The sequence below is a fragment of the Thalassophryne amazonica genome, chromosome 11 (genome assembly GCF_902500255.1).
Source record: "Thalassophryne amazonica chromosome 11, fThaAma1.1, whole genome shotgun sequence".
In the NCBI taxonomy this organism is placed as follows: domain Eukaryota; kingdom Metazoa; phylum Chordata; class Actinopteri; order Batrachoidiformes; family Batrachoididae; genus Thalassophryne; species Thalassophryne amazonica.
Genome location: NC_047113.1, coordinates 7450608 through 7473161, shown reverse-complemented (window position 1 = coordinate 7473161; position 22554 = coordinate 7450608). Strand labels below are relative to the sequence as shown.

At 37.9% G+C, this 22554-nt stretch overlaps 1 protein-coding gene across 3 annotated transcripts in view; it reads right to left on the bottom strand.

Moving 5' to 3' along the window:
• The window catches only part of zdhhc2 (zinc finger DHHC-type palmitoyltransferase 2), a 148434-nt gene that overhangs the window by 57573 nt on the left and 68307 nt on the right, over window positions 1-22554 (bottom strand). For all 3 annotated transcript variants that reach the window (XM_034181191.1, XM_034181192.1, XM_034181193.1), the window contains exons 3-6: window positions 20663-20757; window positions 12778-12898; window positions 12613-12682; window positions 7142-7174 (exon numbers count right to left, since the gene is read on the bottom strand). In XM_034181191.1, coding sequence (XP_034037082.1) covers window positions 7142-7174; window positions 12613-12682; window positions 12778-12898; window positions 20663-20757 — 319 coding nt within the window. The remainder of the gene's footprint in view (window positions 1-7141; window positions 7175-12612; window positions 12683-12777; window positions 12899-20662; window positions 20758-22554) is intronic.

The window sequence follows — 22554 nt, the reverse complement described above, 5'->3', positions numbered from 1 at the left end:
TTTAATATGTTTTTAAAATAATTTAAGCAACCTTGATTCTTTGATTTCTTTATTGAGGTTGTTCCATAATTTTACACCATTCACTGCAATACTCCGTTCCTTTATCTTGGTTCTAAATCTTGTTTTTTTTTTAAGACTTCTATTCCTTTCAAATTATAACTACTTACTCTTTTATCAAACATATTTTGAATGTTTAATGGTAAGGTATTGTTATTCGCAAATCAACTAAATCATGAAATTTAAGTACCCCTTACTTAATGAACAATGGACTAGATGGATCTCTAAAACAACTGTTGCTAATCACTTTTAAAGCTCTTTTCTGCAAAATAAATAAAGGTTCTGTATAAGTTGTATATGTTGATCCCCAGATTTCTACACAATAAGTTAAATATGGGACAATCAATTTCAATTTATTTCATTTATATAGCACCAAATCACAACAGAGTTGCCTCAAGGCACTTCACACAGGTAAGGTCTAACCTTACCAACCCCCAGAGCAACAGTGGTAAGGAAAAAAAAATCAATGAATTATAAAATGTTAATAATCCATAACTATTTAATGAATATTTTACTTTAAGCAAAACAGCAATGGCTTTCGCTAGTTTTCCTTTTATGTAATTTATGTGTGACTTCCTTGTGAAATCTTCATCAATCATAACTCCTAAAAATTTCGTTTCTTTTACCCTTTGAATGCCCATTCCATCTATTTTTAATGACACATCATTTTTTTTTACTCTGTCATTAAACAATATGAAATTTGTTTTATTAAGATTTAGTGACAATCTGTTTATATCAAACCAATATTTAACTTTTTTCAACTCTGTATTTATCACTTGTGCTACTTTCTGTATATCTGATCCAGAGTAAAATAATGTTGTATCATCAGCAAATAAAATGCTACCAAGTACATTAGATACATTCACAAAATCATTGATATACAAAATAAACAGTTTGGGTCCAAGTACCGACCCTTGTGGTACTCCACAAATTATGTTACACAATTCTGATTTAGTATTATTTATCTGAACAAACTGTTTTCTATTTTCTAAGTAGCTTTTTACCCACTGATGTGTAATCCCTCTTATTCCATATTGTTGTAGCTTGTGAAGCAATCTTGAATGGTCAATAACATCAAAAGCTTTTTTCAGGTCAATAAAAACACTTACAAAATAATCCTTATTATCTACTGCTGTTGATATTTTCTCTGTTAATTCCATAATTGCCATAGCTGTCGAATGTTTTGTTCTGAATCCATACAGAGCATTATTTAAAATATGATGTTTCTCAATGAATTTATCCAACCTTGTCACAAAAACGTTTTCCATAATTTTAGAAAACTGTGGAAGCAATGACACTGGCCTGTAATTTGAAACATTATGTTTGTCTCCATTTTTATATAATGGGACTACCTTGGTAATTTTCATTTCGTCTGGGAAAATTCCTGTTGACAGAGACAGATTACAAATGTAAGTGAATGGTTCAATAACAGTTTCTATTATACTTTTTACAGTCATCATGTCTAAATCTTCATAGTCAGTTGATCTTTTGCTTACACAGTTTTTTTTTTTTTACAATATTCCTTATTTCATCTTTTTCCACATTGTCAAGGAAAATACTATTGACCATATTTACAATTGTATTTATCTTCTACTATTGGTTTATTTCCCACCAGATTTGATCCCACCTTTGAGAAATAATCATTAAACTCATTTACAACTTCTTTTATGTCATATATCTCTTTATTTTCCTTGACAAGGTAATTTGGAAAAGTTGATTTCACTCCATCACTTTCCATCACACTTTTTATAATTCCCCATGTTGCCCTCATATTATCTTTACTCTTATTTAATTGTTCACTATAATAATCTTTTTTTTTTGTTTCCTAACTATTGTCAATAGTTTATTTTTATATTTTTTGTATCTGTGTTCTGTTTCCTTTGTTTGCATTTTTAAAAAACACCTATATAAATAGTTTTTCTTTACACAAGCGTTTTTTATTCCCTTAGTCAGCCATGGTTTATTTATTCTTTTCTTACTAATTTTTAGTAATTTACAATTTTTATTATATGATTTCATCAGTATTTTCATAAATGAATTATATGCTACATTAACGTCGCCGACATAAACTTCTTCCCAATTTTGATTTTTAAGGTCAATAATTTAATGCCTCTAAGACTTTTAATGACTTATCTCTTTTAAAGTTCATAACAGTTTTTTTTGTACCTATTTTTATCTTTAAATATTGAAAAAACTGGTAAATGATCACTAAGATCTGTCATCAAGATCCCATTCTTAATAATTTCATCTGTTCTATTTGTGAATATATTGTCAATTACAGTTGCACTTTGCGATGTAATTCTGTTTGGTTTTGTTATCAAGGGGAATAAACCCAAGCTATTCATTGAATTCACAAAATCACTTGCTCTTTGGCAACTGGAGCTTTCCACATTAACATTAAAGTCGCCACACATAAAGAGCGTTTTGTTTTTGATTTGATGGAATAATTCTATTATTTTATCTGTAAATTTCACAACACAAGAGTCTGGTGCTCTGTATACACAACTGATTAGAATATTTTTAGATGTTTCATGTACAATTTCCACTGTTACAATTTCTATGACATCTTCTATAATTGTCATTTCTTCTATAATTTTACATGTCAGATCTGTTTTTATGTACAAAGCAATACCTCCGCCTTTTTTATCTCTTCTATTTACAAAATATAACTCATATCCCTCCATTTGAACATCAGCCATGAGGTCATCTTTAAGCCAAGATTCTGTGATTGCAACAATGCTGAATCTATTTTTAAACTGGTTTAAATAATCTTTTATTTTTGACATTTTACAGTACAAGCTTTGGATGTTTATATGTATGAGTGACAGGGTATCTTCAGTAATTTTTTCACTATTTAACTGTTTTTCCATATAATACTCACAACCAATTGTAGTCAAGTCAAATATACTTTCATCAATATTGGTGTCTACGTCATATATTTTATCCTCTGTTTCCATGTTTAATCTGATTTTTTGTTGGTCATACTACCAACTGACGTCATATTTATTTGTTTACTCAGGTCTGTACTTTGTAAGGTCCTCCATGTCTCTGATTTGTATACCATGTGTTCCTTCTTTCACTCTAATCCAAAGCCTACAGTTCCAGACCCATGTAGCAACAATGTGTTTGTTTTTTTAGTAGTCTTGCTTCCCTGGCAATATCTGCATTTTTTTTCGTTAGATGCTCATTTATATATACATTTGTTCCTTTCAGATTCTTTGCGTGTCTTAATAATTCATTTTTGTATTTTCTGCTTGTAAATCGTATAATATTAGGTAGGTTATTTTTACTGTCTTTGGATGGAATAGTATGACAGTCTGATATAGTATCTTGATGTATGACACCTTTTTGATGTAAAAAATTTGTAACTTGCTGTTCTAATGTTTGAAGTTCTTCAGGTGGTGCATCCTCCCCATTGGCTCCACCAGAATCCACCACCCTTGCGTACGACCGTTTTGTTTCCAAACCAGATATTATGACATCGTCTTTTCTAGAATATTGTTCAAGTTCTTCCACTTGTTGCTCAAGTTTCCTGATAATCCTGTCCTTCTCTCCAACAAGATTCTTGAGCTCCTTGATCTCCTTCGTCAACTTGTCTAAATTAGTCATGTCTTTTGAAATACGGTTTAATGAGGTCTTTATTTCCTCTATATCTTCCTCCAGTTTATCTGTCTTCCTAGGTGGTGCCATGTTAAGTAAGGTTCAGTACTGGCCACTATTAATTATAAAACAGTTCTCTCTCGTAGTCTCCCTCACCAAAAGTCCGGTCTCCACACACCGACCCGCCCCGTTGTTACTTGGATATAGCCGCCATCAGCCTCGGTTGCAGCCGCTGCCAGCCTCGGATGCAGCCGCCGCCAGCCTCGGATGCAGCCGCCGCCAGCCCCTAATGGATCGCCTCCTGCGCCGACGCCACGGGCCCGGATGGTTCGCCTCCGCCGACGCCGCGGGCCTGGATGGATCGCCTCTTCCGCCGACGCCGCGGGCCTGGATGGATCGCCTCCTCCGCTGACGCCGTGGGCCTAGATGGACAGCCTCCACCGCCGACGCCACGGGCCTGGATGGTACGCCGCCGGCCTGGATAGGTCGCTGTTAGCTTCGCACCTAATCCGATCTTTACTTTACTTACTTTCTTACTGATTTCTTACTTACTGTTACTGTTTTAAGCAGAAACTCAGTGAAATTCTGTGACACACTTCGGATTGGCCACTTCGCCGGAAATAACGTGACTCCACCGTTCACACAGCTCCCAACACTGAACAACACTCCCAACAGTTTAGGGATATTGACTAAATACTGATATATTTTTTTCTGTGGGGTGCCCAAATTTATGCACCTGCCTAATTTTGTTTAAAGAATTATTGCACACTTTCTGTAAACCCTATAAACTTCATTTCACTTCTCAAATATCACTGTGTTTGTCTGCTATATGATATATTTAACTGAAATTGCTAACTGGAAATCATCAGGGGTGCCCAAACTTTTACATACAACTGTATAGGTACATTTTTAATCAGATCTTTGAAGTAGCTTTTTTATACTAGGTCCAGACCTACAGGAACAAAGAAGCATTTTCTGAAGAAGATGTGAAATTTCAGTTACAGTTTGCCAGAAGGCACATGGAAAACCCAAGCTCAAATTTGCTCTGTTCTGTTGTATGAAAATCATTCTGTTAGGCTCCACCGTGGAGGAGGTGTATAACTGGTGATGTAAAAGACAAAATTAGTATCATGAGCACTGTCTCCAATCACAGCCACAGAAGGCTATAACTCCTTTAGAGTTGTCATTGGTGTCTTGGTGGCTTCCCTCACCATTTTCGTTCTTGCAAAATGACTCGGTTTTTGAAGACTGCCTCCTCCAGACAGATTAACCATACAGTATCATATTGTCTGTATTTCTTAATAACAGTTATAAATCAAGTTGAAGACACATTCATTGATGTGGAAATGTTCATGTATCCATCCCTTGACTTCTTATCTCATAGTTTATTTGTTTTTACTGGCCTGGGCTATCAGTGGTGTGATGTGATATAAGGTCTACGAGTTGGGTTTTGGATGCAGTTTGTTTTGTGTACCAACCTGTAAGTTATGAAATCTTTAAACACAGATGTTAGCCTGAAACCAGAAACAATTCTAACATTTCTGCAATTATACTATTTGCTTCTGTAATTAAATGTAACTGCTATCAAAACCCTGCACTGAAGACCTAATAGCTCCTTACAAACTGCTTTTCATGTTCAGCTCTACGGTTTGGTAGAGCGTATTGATATCTACTACACTCTACTGACAAACATGGGTCCATTAAATTGTTAAAGACAGAAAGAGTCTGTAGTTAAACAGTCTTCTTGTGCACTTTGAATACTTATGTTAATATCCAAAGAGTTAATTGTCACTAAATTTTTATAACTTCATCTTGTAAATGCTTTATGAGTCACCTGGTGGGGACCCGACACAGTCTATACATCGGCTGTTGACTCCAGTCAAACTTTGCGGGTAAAGAAATCCCTTGTCACTAATGTACAGTGTTTAGACCCGGGGATAGGGATGGAAGACGCTAGTAAGCCAGCAGGACTTGCAAGGACAAAAACAAACAAAACAAACAAAAGTTTGTAGTTGGGAACGGGGTCTGCAAGCCAGTGGGCAACACAACCAGATGTCAGGCTTTGTTTGTGATCTTCCGCCTGACTACAGTGCAAAACCAATCATCTGCCAGCGAAGCTAAGCTTGTGCTAACTGATGCACTAGTCACCTCGATCATGGATTCATCTGGACTGCATAAAACTCCATGGAAATTACCTGCTCTAACTTACGGACATGACTGACAAACACAGCTATGTCAAAAAAAAGTTGTTCAAGAATGAACTCTAAATTAAACAAAAGAAAGGCCTTCACTGGCTTTCTGTCCCAGTGAGATCAGATTTTAAGGTTCTGCTACTAGTCTATAAAATTGATCACGGACTGGCACCTCCCTACCTAGCTGACCTAATTAAACCTTACGTACCGGCCCGGCTTTGCGTTCTCAGGGTGAATAAAAAGTCTGTGGGTCACAGAGCTTTCTCTTATCATGCCCCTGTTTAATTAATTTTATTAGTAAACGGAGTGGGCCGCGGCCTCAACTTTTCCTAAATTCTGGGTCTTTTAGTGAAGCTCAGGGCAAGCGGCCAGTGAGCACCTTAGTATTTCCTGTTTTTCTTGTTGTTTAATGCTGGCCGCAAATTATACTGTATTTTTTTGTCTTTCTGATGCCTGATTCTGTTTTTTTCTCTCTGTTTAAGGTGCAGCTCCATCCAGAGATGGGAGTTGTATTTGTGCTGGAGACCCTCCTGTCCTGTGCACCAACAGCATTTCCTGTATATTCGTTCTGTGAATTGTTCTGTAATTTATGTCTGCATCATGGCCCAAGCAGAGGGTCACCCCTTTGAGTCTGGTCTGCTTGAGGTTTCTTCCTCAGAGGGAGTTTTTCCTTACCACTGCTACTCTGGGGGTTAGTAAAGTTAGACCTTACTTGTGTGAAGCGCCTTAAGGCAACTCTGTTGTGATTTGGTGCTATATAAATGAAAATAAATTGAAATTGAAAATGCTAGCGTGCACTAAAGCTAACAGGTTAAGAAACCACTCCTGAAATATACTAAGCAACCACACAAAGGATGTCACTTAAACAATCACACAGTATGTCAACGTAATTAATAAAAAACAATGAATTTGAAGCACAGGTAATTAAAATAAATATGTTGTAAAAGACAGAAAAATGACAAACTTCTGTTAAATATCTGAGTATGTCATGTTGCGTGATGTGACATCAACACTCTTGATGTGAAATGATTTTTCCTTCTTACATGGTCTTTTAATGTGGTGAGTTACAGGATTATAGCAAGTTTTTTTTTATTGTTCTTTGTTTTTTGATGAGTTCATAAAATGGTGGCAATGGACTCACTGATTTATCTATTAACTCCCTGTATTTTAGAGAATTCATGCCGAGGGTACTGCAAAGCCGAGGGGCTGTCTGGTAATGTATCTTTTAATGGTGTTAGTCATATTTAAAAGGTTTCGTTTTACCACATTAAAGAAGGTGGTGTACAACATACCACGGGCAGTGATGATCCATCTTCAGGATGCATCTGTAACACAGCACGGTCACAAATCAGCACAACCAAGATGAATACGACACAGTGTTTCCCCTAGATTATTATTATTGTTTTTCCAGGCCCGGTAGTACTAAAAAAAAAACACTCAAATTGCAATGTGCATTGTGTGGAAAAATGCGAGGCTCAAAAATGCAAAAAGTGAAATTAAGTGACGTGCTCATTATCTATGATATGAGCTTATAAAAAAAAATACCCAAAGACTAGGATCATGCAATTTCAGGATGACAGACCTATCCAGTGACAATTGCATAATTGAAAACTATATATCTGGTTTCATCACTGGCAGATCTCATGGTGCATGTGCACCCACTATTTTCTTGAAAGGTTGAGCCCAGACTGACCTGTGTGCCATTTCAAAACAAACAGAGAACGGGCCAGATGTGGCAGGCGGGCTGGAAATTAGCAGCCCTGATTTGGGTGCTGCACAACGGTCAACTCAACAAGCTGTTGTTTGACAAAACTATCACATGGCTCATCAAAGTTTTAGCCCTTTTTTAAAATGACAATTTGCCATCAACAACATAGATGTTACCTGAGAAACAGGAGTTATTGAGGAGGTTTTCTGAGAGAGTATGTCACAAAAAACACCTGCAGTGCAACAGATTACAGGAAGGAGGAGGTGGAGAATATTGTCCGACTGTTATTATGTCAATAGGAGACAAAATGTGCCGAACAAATGTCAGACTTTGAAGTCTGACGCCTTCTATTAAAAGCTCTGACTGCTAGCTTTAATTGATGCTGGACAGCATGCTATTTAACGGGAGTTCTTAATATCAGTGGTGGGCACAGATAACCAAAAAATTAACTTCGATAACAGATAATCAGATAACTGAAAAGTTATCTTTGATAAAGCTAAAATGATAAACCACCCAAAAATGTATGGGAAATTACCTATAACCGATAAATTCCAGTATTGTCTCCGGTACACTTGCAACTACTAACAAGCTGATTTTGAATTTTAACACCACCAGTTTTAACATATATCTTTTAATGCTGAATAATGCATTAATTGTGAAGTTTTGTAACAAACACAGACAGATGGCATTCTGGGTAAAATGTGCCTCCGCTAACACTGATTGGTTGACTCATTCATTCTATGTAAACCAACACATTAATGTGAGGTGTGTCGTGTGTTGGTGTTTACAGATAAATGTGCTTTTGTAAAATATGCCATTTTTATTTGTAAAAAAAAAGGCATTTTCAAAAAAAAAAAAAAAAATAACCAAGTTGTAATTAGATAACTGTCTGATATAACCGGTGTCAAAATAAATAGAACACCGCCATGATCTACTGGTGCCAGTGCGAGTTTTGGCTCTTTTTCAGCTGATTTTTCATTTGTGCGAGAATTTTTTTGGATCGCACAGAGTTTCAGGTTAATCCCGTGTCCTGCATCATTTAGTATGTATGGAGTAACGAGCTGCGTTTAACATCACACGACCACCTTCTGATCGACGATTGTATGGTCAGATGAAAATCAAACCTGTTTGATATTCTGGTCGGCCGTCGTGAGGGTATCCCGCTGCGCTACAAGCATCCAACCTCTCGCACTGTGCCTGTGCAAACACCGCAGACCTGTCTTGTAATGTTTTGTTTGTTTTAATTTTGATGTCTCCCATCGAGAGTTTTTGTAAATTAAGTTTGAAAAAAAAACTTCTGTTTACGTTTTTCTTCTGGAAACATGAGTCTGACGTTTTTGAACGTACAATGTGTGTGAGAACATAAATCGGGTGCTCTGAACTTTTACACCGTGCAGTTCTGTGGTACAGTTTGAGCTGGAACCGAGTACAGTGATTGAAAATATCAGCCTAGCTTCAGGGCGAATACTGGCATGAACACTACTGGCCAGTAGATGGCAGTAGAGACTGTAAAAACTTGCCAAAACAAAATTCCAGATAATCCATGTCTGCTACATTTAAGATGCATGGAATTTAACAAACGCAAACACAATAACAACGTCTATAAACCCAGAGAATATATTCACAAGAGTTTTAGGCGCTAGAGTTTAATGCTGTTGTCCGTGGAGCCTGAACAGAGTGTCTGAAATGCATTTCTCATGTCGTAGAGAAGCTTGAATCTTCGACTGGACTGGGTTGCTTGATGCGAGGACGTTTCACTTCAAATCGCAGAAGCTTCCTCAGCTAAAATTCTTGCTCTGGTAGTCTGACTTCTGTCTTGACTCTTGTAGAGAAGAATAAACAGAAGCCACAAAAGCTGGAGTTTTAAACCTAAGTAGAGAGACCCCATGAGCGGCTATAAGAAGAAAATCATTAGCTACCTCCAAAACCTGGAGAAAGAGGGACTCATCGACAGGCAGGAATACTACAGACTGTACCCTGGGGACGCCACTCCATGCATCTATGGACTGCCCAAAATCCACAAACAGGACGTGCCACTCAGGCCTATTGTATGTAGCACAGATTCCATCACGTACAATTTGGCCAAGCACCTCAAGTGGATTTTGGCTCCTCTAGTGGGTAACTCAGACCACCATGTGGAGAACACACAAGATTTTGTGAACAAGATCAAGGACCTTCAGCTGGAGACAGATGAAACTATGGTGTCATTTGATGTGACATCGTTGTTCACCTCCATCCCCACCGCTGAGGCCATCTCAGCTGTGAGGCAAAGACTGTTGGAGGATATGTCTCTACTTGAAAGGCCCAAACTCACACCAGACCACATCTGCCAACTCTTGGAGATCTGTCTTAATGCCACGTATTTCCTGTTTAGGGGGAGTTACTACAGGCAGATCCATGGTTGTGCAATGGGGTCTCCGGTATCCCCCATTGTAGCCAATTTGTACATGGAGCGAGTGGAGAAGACAGCCTTAACGTCTTTCATGGGCATCTCTCCCAGTCACTGGCTCAGATATGTCGATGACACATGGGTTAAAATCAAGCAACAGGAGGTTGAGAACTTTACAGAATACATCAACTCAGTGGACTCCAATATCAAGTTCAGATGTGAGGATTCCCTTACAGTATGTGGATACCCACGATGGTCCCTGGACAAAGTGCAGAAGTCTCAGAGAACAAAGAGACCAGATAGACAGGAGACGGAGACAAGAAGAAGAGGAGTGTCTCTCCCTTATTTAGCAGGAGTAGGGGAAAAACTACAGAGGATCTTCAGACAGCACAAAATCCCAGTTTACTTTAAACTGGTTAACACCTTGAGACAGAAACTAGTTCACTCTAAGGACAGGATCCCTAGTTACAAACAGAGCAATGTAGTGTATTCTATCAGATGTCAGGAAAACTGTAATGAACACTACATAGGTGAGACTAAGCAACCTTTACACAAAAGGCTATACCAGCACTGCAGAGAGGGCGCCAGTGGACCTCAGTCTGCAGTTCATCTCCACCTTAAAGACACTAATCACACGTATGAGGACAAGGGAGTTAAAATCTTAGCCAGAGAGAAGAGAGAGGGGTCAAGGGGGCATTCTATGTGAAACAGTTGAAACCCAGCCTTAACCGGGTAGGGGGTCTGAGACACGCTTTGTCCCCTGTTTACAATGGGGTACTCAGGTCAAAGCAGTTTCAGTCTTTTGTTCATGGTAATGTGTCATTCACGTCATCAGGAGAGTGGTCAAGGGAGACATCAGGAGAGGCGTCCGTCCCATCATTAGGAGGGACAGCTGCCCTGTCATTAGGAGGGTGCTAACTAGAGCACAATAGTTGCTAATTAGAGCTATTGTTTAGTCACTAGCCTGTAGCAGTCTGCCTCTCGGTAGGAGGGGTCTGGTTAGGTTTAAAACTCCAGCTTTTGTGGCTTCTGTTTATTCTTCTATACAAGAGTCAAGACAGAAGTCAGACCACCAGAGCAAGAATTTTAGCTGAGGAAGCTTCTGCAATTTGAAACGAAACGTCCTCGCGTCAAGCAACCCAGTCCAGTCGAAGATTCAAGGTGCTCTACTATGGAAACCACCTGGACAACTGAGAGCCTACACAGAAACATTTCTCATGTCGTGAATGTACTGAGATTACCCTATCCTACCCATAATGCACTTGGCACAGCATTCCCATACTAAAACCTTAAAAATTAGCGCATTACTTTAAAACTAAAACATATATCTGATATTTTCACTTTATAAAACTTCAGACGTGACTTTAATTTAAATAACTTGTCCGAAAGTAGTTTGGTTAAAATTTGAACCATAAGTTTAAAATGTATGCCTCTGGATGACTTCGGTGATATTGCCCACATATCAGTATAGGGTTAAATAAAAAAGATTTTTTTTTTTGTGACCAGTTCTCCTTTGACTGCAGAGGATAGAGCAGTTTCTTCTAGAAGCAGCTCTTCCTTGTTTGTGGAGAGTAGAACTACATATCTGCTACAAAACATTTAACAGGTAAGTGATCAACTGATCTTAAATTTTCTAAATGTTTGTAGCTGTTCAGCTTTGTTTACCACGTTAACGGTCTAAAAATTATCGGACAAAAAATTATCGGAAGATAATTAATCCGATAATGGTTTTTAAAGTTATCTGAAAAGATATTCTGATAATGAAAACATTATCTTCGATAATTATTGGTTATCGGATTATCAGAACTGTGCCCACCACTGCTTAATATCACGCTGCTGTAAGATTTAAATATAACGCAATGCTAAAATACCCTCGGCCGTATGAGCATTGTGTTGTTTCTAATTTTCAGATGTTTAATTCATTATTAAGATCCTATCGTCTTACAATTTGTACATGTTCAATAAAGCCCCTCTGTCAATCAATCATGCACGCTAACATCCACGGATTGCTTTGAGGTGTTATTATGTTTCAAAAACAGCATTTTCAGTTCTAGAAGCGTTTATTTCTTGCTAGCTTTTACATAATATATGACAAAGAGGTTATATTTACACACAAATAAAATGAAGTTTCCACCTAGCTAGAAGCATGTGATGCCACCACGCTAACATCTGTCAGATCATGCCATAAAATTAGGTACAGAATGTGATTTTTCACCTCGTAAGATACCTCTTAAAATATGTCAAGGTTAGTCATCTTTGAACTTGTCCAAGGTCTGTGTCCCGAGAATGTTCCCTGTGAATTTGAAGACTGTGGCAGTAATAAGACTGGACGTATGCTGTACACAGACATACAGACAGACAGACGGACGGACGGGCGCCAGGTCTTCGCAATACCGAATGGCCATATGTTGGCCTCGGGTAAAAAGAAAAATGACTAACATGCTGTCTAATCACTTTTTAAATTACTTCACAGAAGATAGTGTTTTTTAGGGAAAACCACAATCAAAGTTTTGCAGATGCACTGACATGATTGACATCCACATTAATTACGATGTGGTGTTATTACAAACAATAATAACAATTCTGGCCTGGCAGGCTGCCGGGCCTTTCTAATTATGGGGAAAGCACTGATCTCTGTGTATGTCTGCAGGAGCAGAGGTCCATACTTATCACAGACTGAACAATGGTGGCATCGATCGGGCTTCAGCAGCTGGCAGCGGTCACAGAAACGGATTGCTGAGGAGACAAAACCATTCAGTCACCTGCCATCACTGAGAGTGTGACAAGGTGAAAGCGTGTGCTGTTATTCTGGCTGCTGGTCAGATGTGTACCTCCAGAGTTAGTGCGGGTGTAGATGGGCAGGTCCTTGGCTATCCTCCTCAAAATCTCCTGCTGAGACTCTCCTCGATCTTCACGCTCCAGCAGCTCTTTGTCAGAGTAAGACAGGTGAAACTGAGCAGAGCACAGAGCGAAGGAAAAACACTTGTGATACACGCAAGGGCGCTGCTCTTTATTTGCTGTATCACTTGTACGCTTTCATCAGACATTAATGTGGTGCCAGTTTTATTCCTTTACTTTTATATATTGCTAGAATTTCTCAGCATTGAAGTTACACTTTGTAATTTTTCATGTAGGTACAGCTAATCTCACCTCCAGTATGCACAAAAATATGGCGGCTGATAGGGGCCACACCATTTATAAATGAAGTCACTGCTACCAAATTCAAAATTACGACGGAGTTTTAAGGCCACATTGATTTTTTTTTAGACTTCGAGAATAAAGTCAGAATTTTATGAGGGAAAAAGCTTGTAATATTATGAGAATAAAGTCATAATTTTATGAGAAAAAAGATTGTAATATTATGAGAATAAAGTCATAATTTTATGAGAAAAAAGATTGTAATATTATGAGAATAGAGTCATACTTTTATGAGAAAAAACTTACAAGAATAAAGTTGTATTTATATGAGACATGATAACCCTGCAGATTGCCATTTTCAGCCATCTCCTCCTCCACAAAAGAGGTGATTTCGGGAGCTACTAATCTCCAGAACTACAGGCGAAGTCTGTGTGGTTCGTCCTCTGGAATAGACACATGTTCTTGCATATTCTTTTCAAAGTTCTGATACTAATGATAATGTGCTGCAGATGGACCAAAAGATGAAGTATTACCTTATTTGTAAAACCTATACTGAAGTACAGCTTACGTAACAAAGCACTCCACAAAGCGCTCTCATAAACTTACAAGTTTATCCTCATAATATTACAAGTTTATTCTCATAATATTATGACTTTATTCTCGTAATATTACACATTTTTTCTCATAATATTACAAGTTTATTCTCGTAATATTATGACTTTATTCTCCTTATGAGTTTTTTCTCATAAACTTATGACTTTATTCTCCTTATATTATGAGTTTTTTCTTGTAAAATTATGCCGTTATTCTCGTAATATTATGACTTTATTGTCGTAATATTACAAGTTATTTTCTCATAAAACTTCGACTTTATTCTCGTAATATTATGACTTTATTCTTGTAGTATTCTGAGGTTTTTTTTCTCATAATATTACAAGTTTATTCTTGGAATATTATGACTTTATTCTCCTAATATTATGAGTTTTTTCTTGTAAAATCAAATCAAATCAAATCAATTTTATTTATATGGCGCCAAATCACAACAAACAGTTGCCCCAAGGCGCCCCTAAAATTACGACTTTATTCTCGTAATATTATGACTTTATTCTCGTAATATTACAAGTTTATTCTTGTAATATTACACCTTTATTCTTGTAATATTATGACTTTATTTTCAAGATATTATGAGTTTTTTTCTCATAAAAGATGAAGTATTACCTTATTTGTAAAACCTATACTGAAGTACAGCTTACGTAACAAAGCCCTCCACAGATCTCATTTTGAGATGAGTTTTTCTCTCATAAACCTCGCTCTTAAAAATTCTTGAAAGGGTAGTTGTAAGGCACTGCGCTGCGGTGGTTTGAATCATATTTATCTAATAGATTACAATTTGTTCATGTAAATGGGGAATCTTCTTCACAGACTAAGGTTAATTATGGAGTTCCACAAGGTTCTGTGCTAGGACCAATTTTATTCACTTTATACATGCTTCCCTTAGGCAGTATTGTAAGAAAGCATTGCTTAAATTTTCATTGTTACGCAGATGATACCCAGCTTTATCTATCCATGAAGCCAGAGGACACACGCCAATTAGCTAAACTGCAGGATTGTCTTACAGACATAAAGACATGGATGACCTCTAATTTCCTGCTTTTAAACTCAGATAAAACTGAAGTTATTGTACTTGGCCCCACAAATCTTAGAAACATGGTGTCTAACCAGATCCTTACTCTGGATGGCATTACCCTGACCCCTAGTAATACTGTGAGAAATCTTGGAGTCATTTTTGATCAGGATATGTCATTCAATGCACACATTAAACAAATATGTAGGACTGCTTTTTTGCATTTACGCAATATCTCTAAAATTAGAAAGGTCTTGTCTCAGAGTGATGCTGAAAAACTAATTCATGCATTTATTTCCTCTAGGCTGGACTATTGAAATTCATTATTATCAGGTTGTCCTAAAAGTTCCCTGAAAAGCCTTCAGTTAATTCAAAATGCTGCAGCTAGAGTACTGACAGGGACTAGAAAGAGAGAGCATATTTCACCCATATTGGCTTCTCTTCATTGGCTTCCTGTTAATTCTAGAATAGAATTTAAAATTATTCTTCTTACTTATAAGGTTTTGAATAATCAGGTCCCATCTTATCTTAGGGACCTCATAGTACCATATCACCCCAATAGAGCGCTTCGCTCTCAGACTGCAGGCTTACTTGTAGTTCCTAGGGTTTGTAAGAGTAGAATGGGAGGCAGAGCCTTCAGCTTTCAGGCTCCTCTCCTGTGGAACCAGCTCCCAATTCGGATCAGGGAGACAGACACCCTCTCTACTTTTAAGATTAGGCTTAAAACTTTCCTTTTTGCTAAAGCTTATAGTTAGGGCTGGATCAGGTGACCCTGAACCATCCCTTAGTTATGCTGCTATAGACCGCTGGGGGGTTCCCATGATGCACTGAGTGTTTCTTTCTCTTTTTGCTCTGTATGCACCACTCTGCATTTAATCATTAGTGATTGATCTCTGCTCTCTTCCACAGCTTGTCTTTTTCCTGGTTCACTCCCTCAGCCCCAACCAGTCCCAGCAGAAGACTGCCCCTCCCTGAGCCTGGTTCTGCTGGAGGTTTCTTCCTGTTAAAAGGGAGTTTTTCCTTCCCACTGTCGCCAAGTGCTTGCTCACAGCGGGTCGTTTTGACCGTTGGGGTTTTTCCGTAATTATTGTATGGCCTTGACTTACAATATAAAGCGCCTTGGGGCAACTGTTTGTTGTGATTTGGCGCTATATAAATAAAATTGATTTGATTTGATTTAATATTATGACTTTATTCTTGTAATATTCTTAGGTTTTTTTCTCAAAATATTACAAGTTTATTCTTGGAATATTATGACTTTATTCTCCTAATATTATGAGTTTTTCTTGTAAAATTCCGACTTTATTCTCATAATATTATGCCTTTATTGTTGTAATGTTATGACTTTATTTTCAAGATATTATTTTTTTTCTCATAGAATTCCAACTTTATTCTTGAAATCTAAAAAAAAATAACAAAAAAAAAAAACACAATGTGGCTCTAAAACGCCACCATACAAAATAGATTTAGAAATGCAAAAAAAAAAAAAAAAAAAACAACAACAAAAAAACACACAAAAAACAAAAACAAAAAAACCACCTGTTTAATTTCAACAACAGGTTGTTGCATAAAAAAGATAGATCTTGCAAATTGAAACATTTTGCAAATGTAGAGAATACAAACATAACCTACCGTACAGCACATATATAACATTTTAATTTGACGTGTCCGCTGCATTCACAATGCATGCAAAAACAGAAACGCTTTGCAAAGTTGCACAACACAACGGAAGCACTCACAACACAAACGGTGTTTCCTGCCCGCTACTGTAAACGCCCTCCACTGACCGGCACACCGTTTGCCGGTGACCTCTGATTCAGGATAAACACTATCTGGCTTCTTTTCATCAGGGAACAAGACGTTTCTGTCACACTCGCTCAGATTTCACATTGCCCTTTTGCCATCAAGCAGTGCACATTTCCAGTCCGTCACGACACAAACACACTGACGTTATGAGCAACAACAGCACTACAAAGCTCTGCCATGGTCCTGAGAGAAATTTTTAGGAAGTACTTGAGAAAAGGTTAAGTTTTCCTTCATGGAAACATTTCCATCAGATTATGAATACTTATTACCGCCACTGTCCTTTCCCATCATGCTTTGTGAGAAGCTCCTGCAGAGCTCTGATTGGATTTACTGCACTTTTTTCTTTCACAGTTTTTTTCTGAGACTTTGTGAAAGTTTCTTCCTATGTTTAGCACAGGTTACTGCTCGCTCTTACAGACACAGAACAACATCCAATTGTTGGTTTTGCAGTGAATTGTCATCAGCTCTATCAAAACCAATCAGAAACACAAAAGACTGATTCACATGATACTTCATTGTTTCTGAAAGCGACATTTTATTGTGCTTTGTTTTAGGAGTTATCACACGAAACAGATTCATTTTAGATCACACTGGTTATTAAGGCTGACTTCATACCCAGACTGTCATGTGCAATGGTTTCATAATTCTGTATTCAACAAGCAATTTCACAACAGTATAAAAATATAACTGTGAAATGCCTATAAAACTAGAGCAGCATGTTCAAAGAACCTCTGTCAACGCAAGTTTCCACTTCTACAAATTTTTATTTTAGAAAAAATTCTCAAGGTGAAAGTCCTGTTAGAATTGGCTTTTCATAAGCTATAATATAATACAAAATATAGATCAAAAGGGCTTTTCATTGTTAAAATGAATCAAATATCTGCTAAATCTGCAATACAGATCAGATGCAGATCAAACCAATTTGCACCTGATTATCACAATGCAAAATGTACATCACATGGGTTTTTCAATATTAAATTCAAATGTCCACAAAACCCACAATCTGGATGAGATTTCGATCAACCTTTGCCAGGTGATAGTGAGTGACAGTCTGCACCTCACTGTCAAATATGAGAGTGATTGGAGCATGTTTGATTAAGATATAATGTAAAATATACATCAAATGGTGATTTTAATATTACATTTAAATGGCCACAAAATCTGTAATCCAGATCAGATCTGGATCAAACTTTGTCAGCTGATAAAGGATACCATCCTACATACCACTCTCAAATATGAAAGGAATTTGATCTTTCTGACAGAGTTATGAATTTTTGAAAATTTGTTCAATGTTAAAGATAGGGATTTTTCAAACTTTCCAAGATTTTTCCTGACTTTAGCCTTTGACCTATGACCTTGAAAATTAAATCAGTTCTTGCCTATTAGGATATGAATCTTCATAAAAAAAACATAATGATAGATGAAAAATTGTGGGCTCCAGACTGTTCACAAACAAACATAAAAAAAATGAGAGTCGGCTGAACGTGCGATTATTTCAATAACAACCAAGTTATCGAAATGAAACTCATTACTTACACCGCTTTCACACTTTGATGATTTAGCTAGCGTATGCCAACTGTATTAAAAATGCCAGGCATACGCGGGCGGACGTCTAATAAGTTACGGGTAAGTTTTTTATAAGTTAAGAGCAAGTTCAAGTGCGCTGAAGCACATTGAAGTGTGCTACGTCGTAATAAACTGAGCACCTTGAAAAATCTTGGGCATGCTTAAACTTTTAACGTATAATAATAATAATAATAATAATAATACATTTTATTTGTATTGCACCTTACATTTCAAAGAAATCTCAAAGTGCTACAGCAAGGGCTTAAAAACAGAATTAAAACAGATTTTAAAAACAGATTTTGTAGAAACCATTTCAAACGATAAGATATCTAAAAGGCCTTTTGAAATAACAATGTCTTTAGGCCTTTTTTAAAGGCCTCCACACTTTGTGGGGCCCTCAGGGTCTCTGGGAGAGAGTTCCAGAGCCGAGGGGCCACTGCCTGGAAGACCCTTTCTCCCATGGTGGAGAGTCTGGTCCTGTGTTGGTGAAGGCAATGTGAGGAGGTGGTGGAGCGGAGAGATCTTGAGGTGGTGTGTGGGGTGAGGAGTTCACTGAGGTAGGCAGGGGCGGTTCCGTGCATGCCAGCATATGTATCATACATCCTGCACATGCAGGACATAAGTTGAAGGGAAGTTATGCGACTGTTGACACACATTTCTTGTAAGTCAAAATATTTTTATTAATGCTGTCCATTGATTGGCTGAAAGCTGCAGTCCCCATGCAAACAGACAGTTACAAATATTAAACCATTCACACACAGAGTAAATATAAAGTCTTTATCTTACCTGTTTGTTTCAGTCAGATTCATCATCACAGCCTGACGAAAACTTATCCACATAAAGCGTCCTGATTTTGGAAAACGGCGACTGAAAATACTTTAGTTCCTTGTTGCAGCTGAAGACACATACTGTTTTAAAACAAGTCTATCTATGGTTTTCTGCTCCACGTGCATTTCTCAGCCTGAGGATGTCAGTGTCACGGTTTGATCGTTCCCCTGTCTGATCAGTCAGACGGGGGACTGATCAGACCGCGACCAGCGCTTAAATGTTTGAAGAGTCACTGCGCTTCATTCATGCACGTCTGCATTTACTGCAGCCATCAGTCAACTCATCAGCAGTCTGCACACGATGAAAATAAATCCCATGATCCACCAAGACAAAAATAATGTTAAATTACTCTGTCTTGCCTCCATGTGGGGCAGCATGGTGGATTAGTGGTTCGCGCTGTTGCCTCACAGTGAGAAGGTCATGGGTTCAATTTCCACCTGTGGCCTTTCCGTGTGGAGTTTGCATGTCCTCCCCGTGTTTGCATGGGTTCTCTCCGGGTGCTCCGACTTCTTCCCACATCCAAAGATGTGCAAGTTAGGTGGATTGAAAACTTTTTGTCCGGGTGTGAATGTGTTTGTTTGTCTATATGTGGCTTTGCGACAGACTGGCGTCCTGTCCAGGGTGTACCCCGCCTCACGTTCTATGACTGCTGGGATAGGCTCCAGACCCCTGCGACCCTTAATTGGAGTAAACGTTTGAAGATGAGTGAGTGAGTGAGAGTGCCTCCATGTGGAGTGGAGATGCTGCACGACAGCGTACACGCCCTGAATGACGTACTCATCAATATTTAAGTGTTCCACCTGTCAAAATAAAAGGGTCCTGCCAGCGGTAGAAATGCAAACCAAACCTGACTTAGTCCGCACTACACCGTGTAGTACCGACCTCAATCACTCAGTAGAAACGGGACTGTCAGCATACGCTGGATAAATCGTAAAGGTGTGACAGGGCCTTTACTTATTGAATGTCGCTACACCAAACGGTTTTCGGCTGTAATTTCAAGCATGTATCGCCTGGGTTTGTCCTGGAAAAAAAATGCAATTTTTCTGCATAACAATGCTCATCAACTCCAGTTGACAAACACAGGATGCATTGCAGCGGCTCACATCTTACCACACCCGCCTAATAGTCTGCATCTTGCAGCCTCCAACTTTTTCCTTTTTCCAAAACTGAAAGAACACCTAAAGGGTGTGCAGGTGCAGAGAGAAGACACCTGATTTCTTCACCAATGGGATGCAAAAATGTTGGTGTAAGTGTGTGGAAAGGGAAGGTGACTATATAGAAACGTGATGACACTGTCTCACAGAAAAATTCCAGGCTTTAAGCAGATACGCAAGCAGTGATACTACATTCAGCCACTCAGGCCATTTATGACTGAGCACAGAAAACTCTGATGATAACAAACAGAAAAATCTTCTTCATTATTACAGTGTTAAACCCACAAGCCATTGAAACATCACATCTCATAAAGCTGAGCTTTGATATTAGCTGATTATTAGCAGCATGGGTTTTTTTTTGTTGTGCTTCAGTGGCGGAGCTGAAACTAATGCTTAATGCCTGCATCAGAAGACGTGTGCAGCAGAACCTAACTGCTGTGGTCAGGACCAAAGCCATTAGAGCGCAGCTGCCAGCTCATCCACAGAAAAGTATTATTAGTTTAAATGCAGTGTTTAGTCTCAGAGGGAGGCTGTAACCTATGCGTGGACTTCCCACAATGCTGCAGCACCCCAGCTGACAAACAGATCACCTTCACTCACCTCCTTCAGAGGGTTCATGGGCTTGGTGAAGATGGTTTGCCAATAAGCCCACACGAACATGATGAAGATGGCATGGTACACCAGCAAATACACAACTGAAAGCAGAAGAAAAATGTTAAAGCAGCATGATCGGCTGCTATCCACTGTGTTTTAGAAATTCTGCAGGAATATGAAAATTAACTGTTTAGTTCAAATTTGTACAGAATTCTAACAGAAGTGTGACTCATATTGTCCCTGCTAGCAAATTAATGTACTTTTGTTGTTGTTTTTTGTTATTCAGTGTTAACATGCACTCTGAGACCGTGTTAAAATGCAGAATCTACAGCATATCAAAGATGTGCAACATATGTGCAACAACATATCAACTTCATGAACATCACGGGCCACTTCATTCTTGACAAACCTAAAATATTTGTCCCTGTCAAACTCCAAAAATCCTTTGTGTATGGAACTATTACTTCTTTAAGGGAACCCTGGGAATTTTTTTTTCAACATGGCCTCTATTTTTTCTTTTTCTTTTAAATTCATCTTTTCATTTGGGACAAAAAACATTTTAATTCTTTGGGGTCCAAGGGCATTTTTTTGACAGTTCACTCGCCTGGCATAAATGTTTTATTATTGCTGTTAACAGCTCTCCCTGCATCCCACAATCAAGTTTTTTTTTTTTTTGTCACTTAAATTTTTATTAACAAATTATTGCAACAACAGACAAATACAAATTCCAAAACATATAAATTGAACAGTAGGCTGCCTGATGAGTACATCATATTCTTAAAGTCTTGTAAGTTGGTGTTTTCAGGTTCATTATTCTGGTCCAGTGTCATTGTTTAGAGATTTATAAAGGGTCCATTTTCTCCACTTCCTGTCCAGTTGTTCTTCTTGTAACCTCAGCACGTGTGTCAGTTTTTCCATCAAAAAGATTTCTTCCACAATTGTTATCCATTGATCTTTTGTTGGTGGTATGTCCTTTCCCCAGTTCCTAGTAATAGCTTTCTTGCCTGCCACCAACAATATTTTGATCAAATACTCATCATCAGTGGCAACAGTCTTGTCTGAGAATTTACATAGGTAAAGCACTAAACAGGTATTTGGTACCTCATAACCCAATATCCGTTGCAGCTCCTTATACATCATTTCCCAAAATACAGTTATCTTTGGACATTTCCAAAAAATGTGAGAATGATTCACATTAAAAGATCCACATCGTTGCCAACAATTCTGTCATATGCGTAGCTGTTTACTTTTCATTTTTGGAGTAATAAAAAAACGCATCAGATTCTTCCATGCAAATTCTCTCCAGATTCGTGAATTAGTGGATGAGTGATGTATCTTCCACATTTTGTGCCAATCCTCATCTAAAATTTCCACATTAAGTTCTTCCTCCCATTTTATCTTAATATATTCAGTTGAATGGTTGTTGTTGGTATTCAGACCTCAATATAATGATGAAATTATTTTTATGTTACTCTCCTGATATGCTTTAGCTATGATCCGGATGATATCATTCAATTTCCTGGAAGGATCCAACTTGATCTCATTTTTATAATAGTCCCTCACTTGAAAATATCTAAAGAGTTCGTGTGAATCTAAGTCAAATTGTCTCGCCTTTATTTTCTAACACAAACCAGGCTGTTATTCCCTTTTCTTTCCATTGTATAAACCTTTGATCATATTTTGCCGGGTTGAAATCGCTATCATATGCTACCCATTTTAATATTTTTACGTCATTCTGGATCTTATATTTTTTAGTAATTTAAACCACAGATCTAATGTGTGTATTGTGATTGGATCCATACTATTTGTAAGTTCTTTAAATAAGTGGTTATCACCAACCATATTTTGAATTGGAATCTGGTTTATTTCTTTTTCTATATCTTTCCATTTTGCTCTAA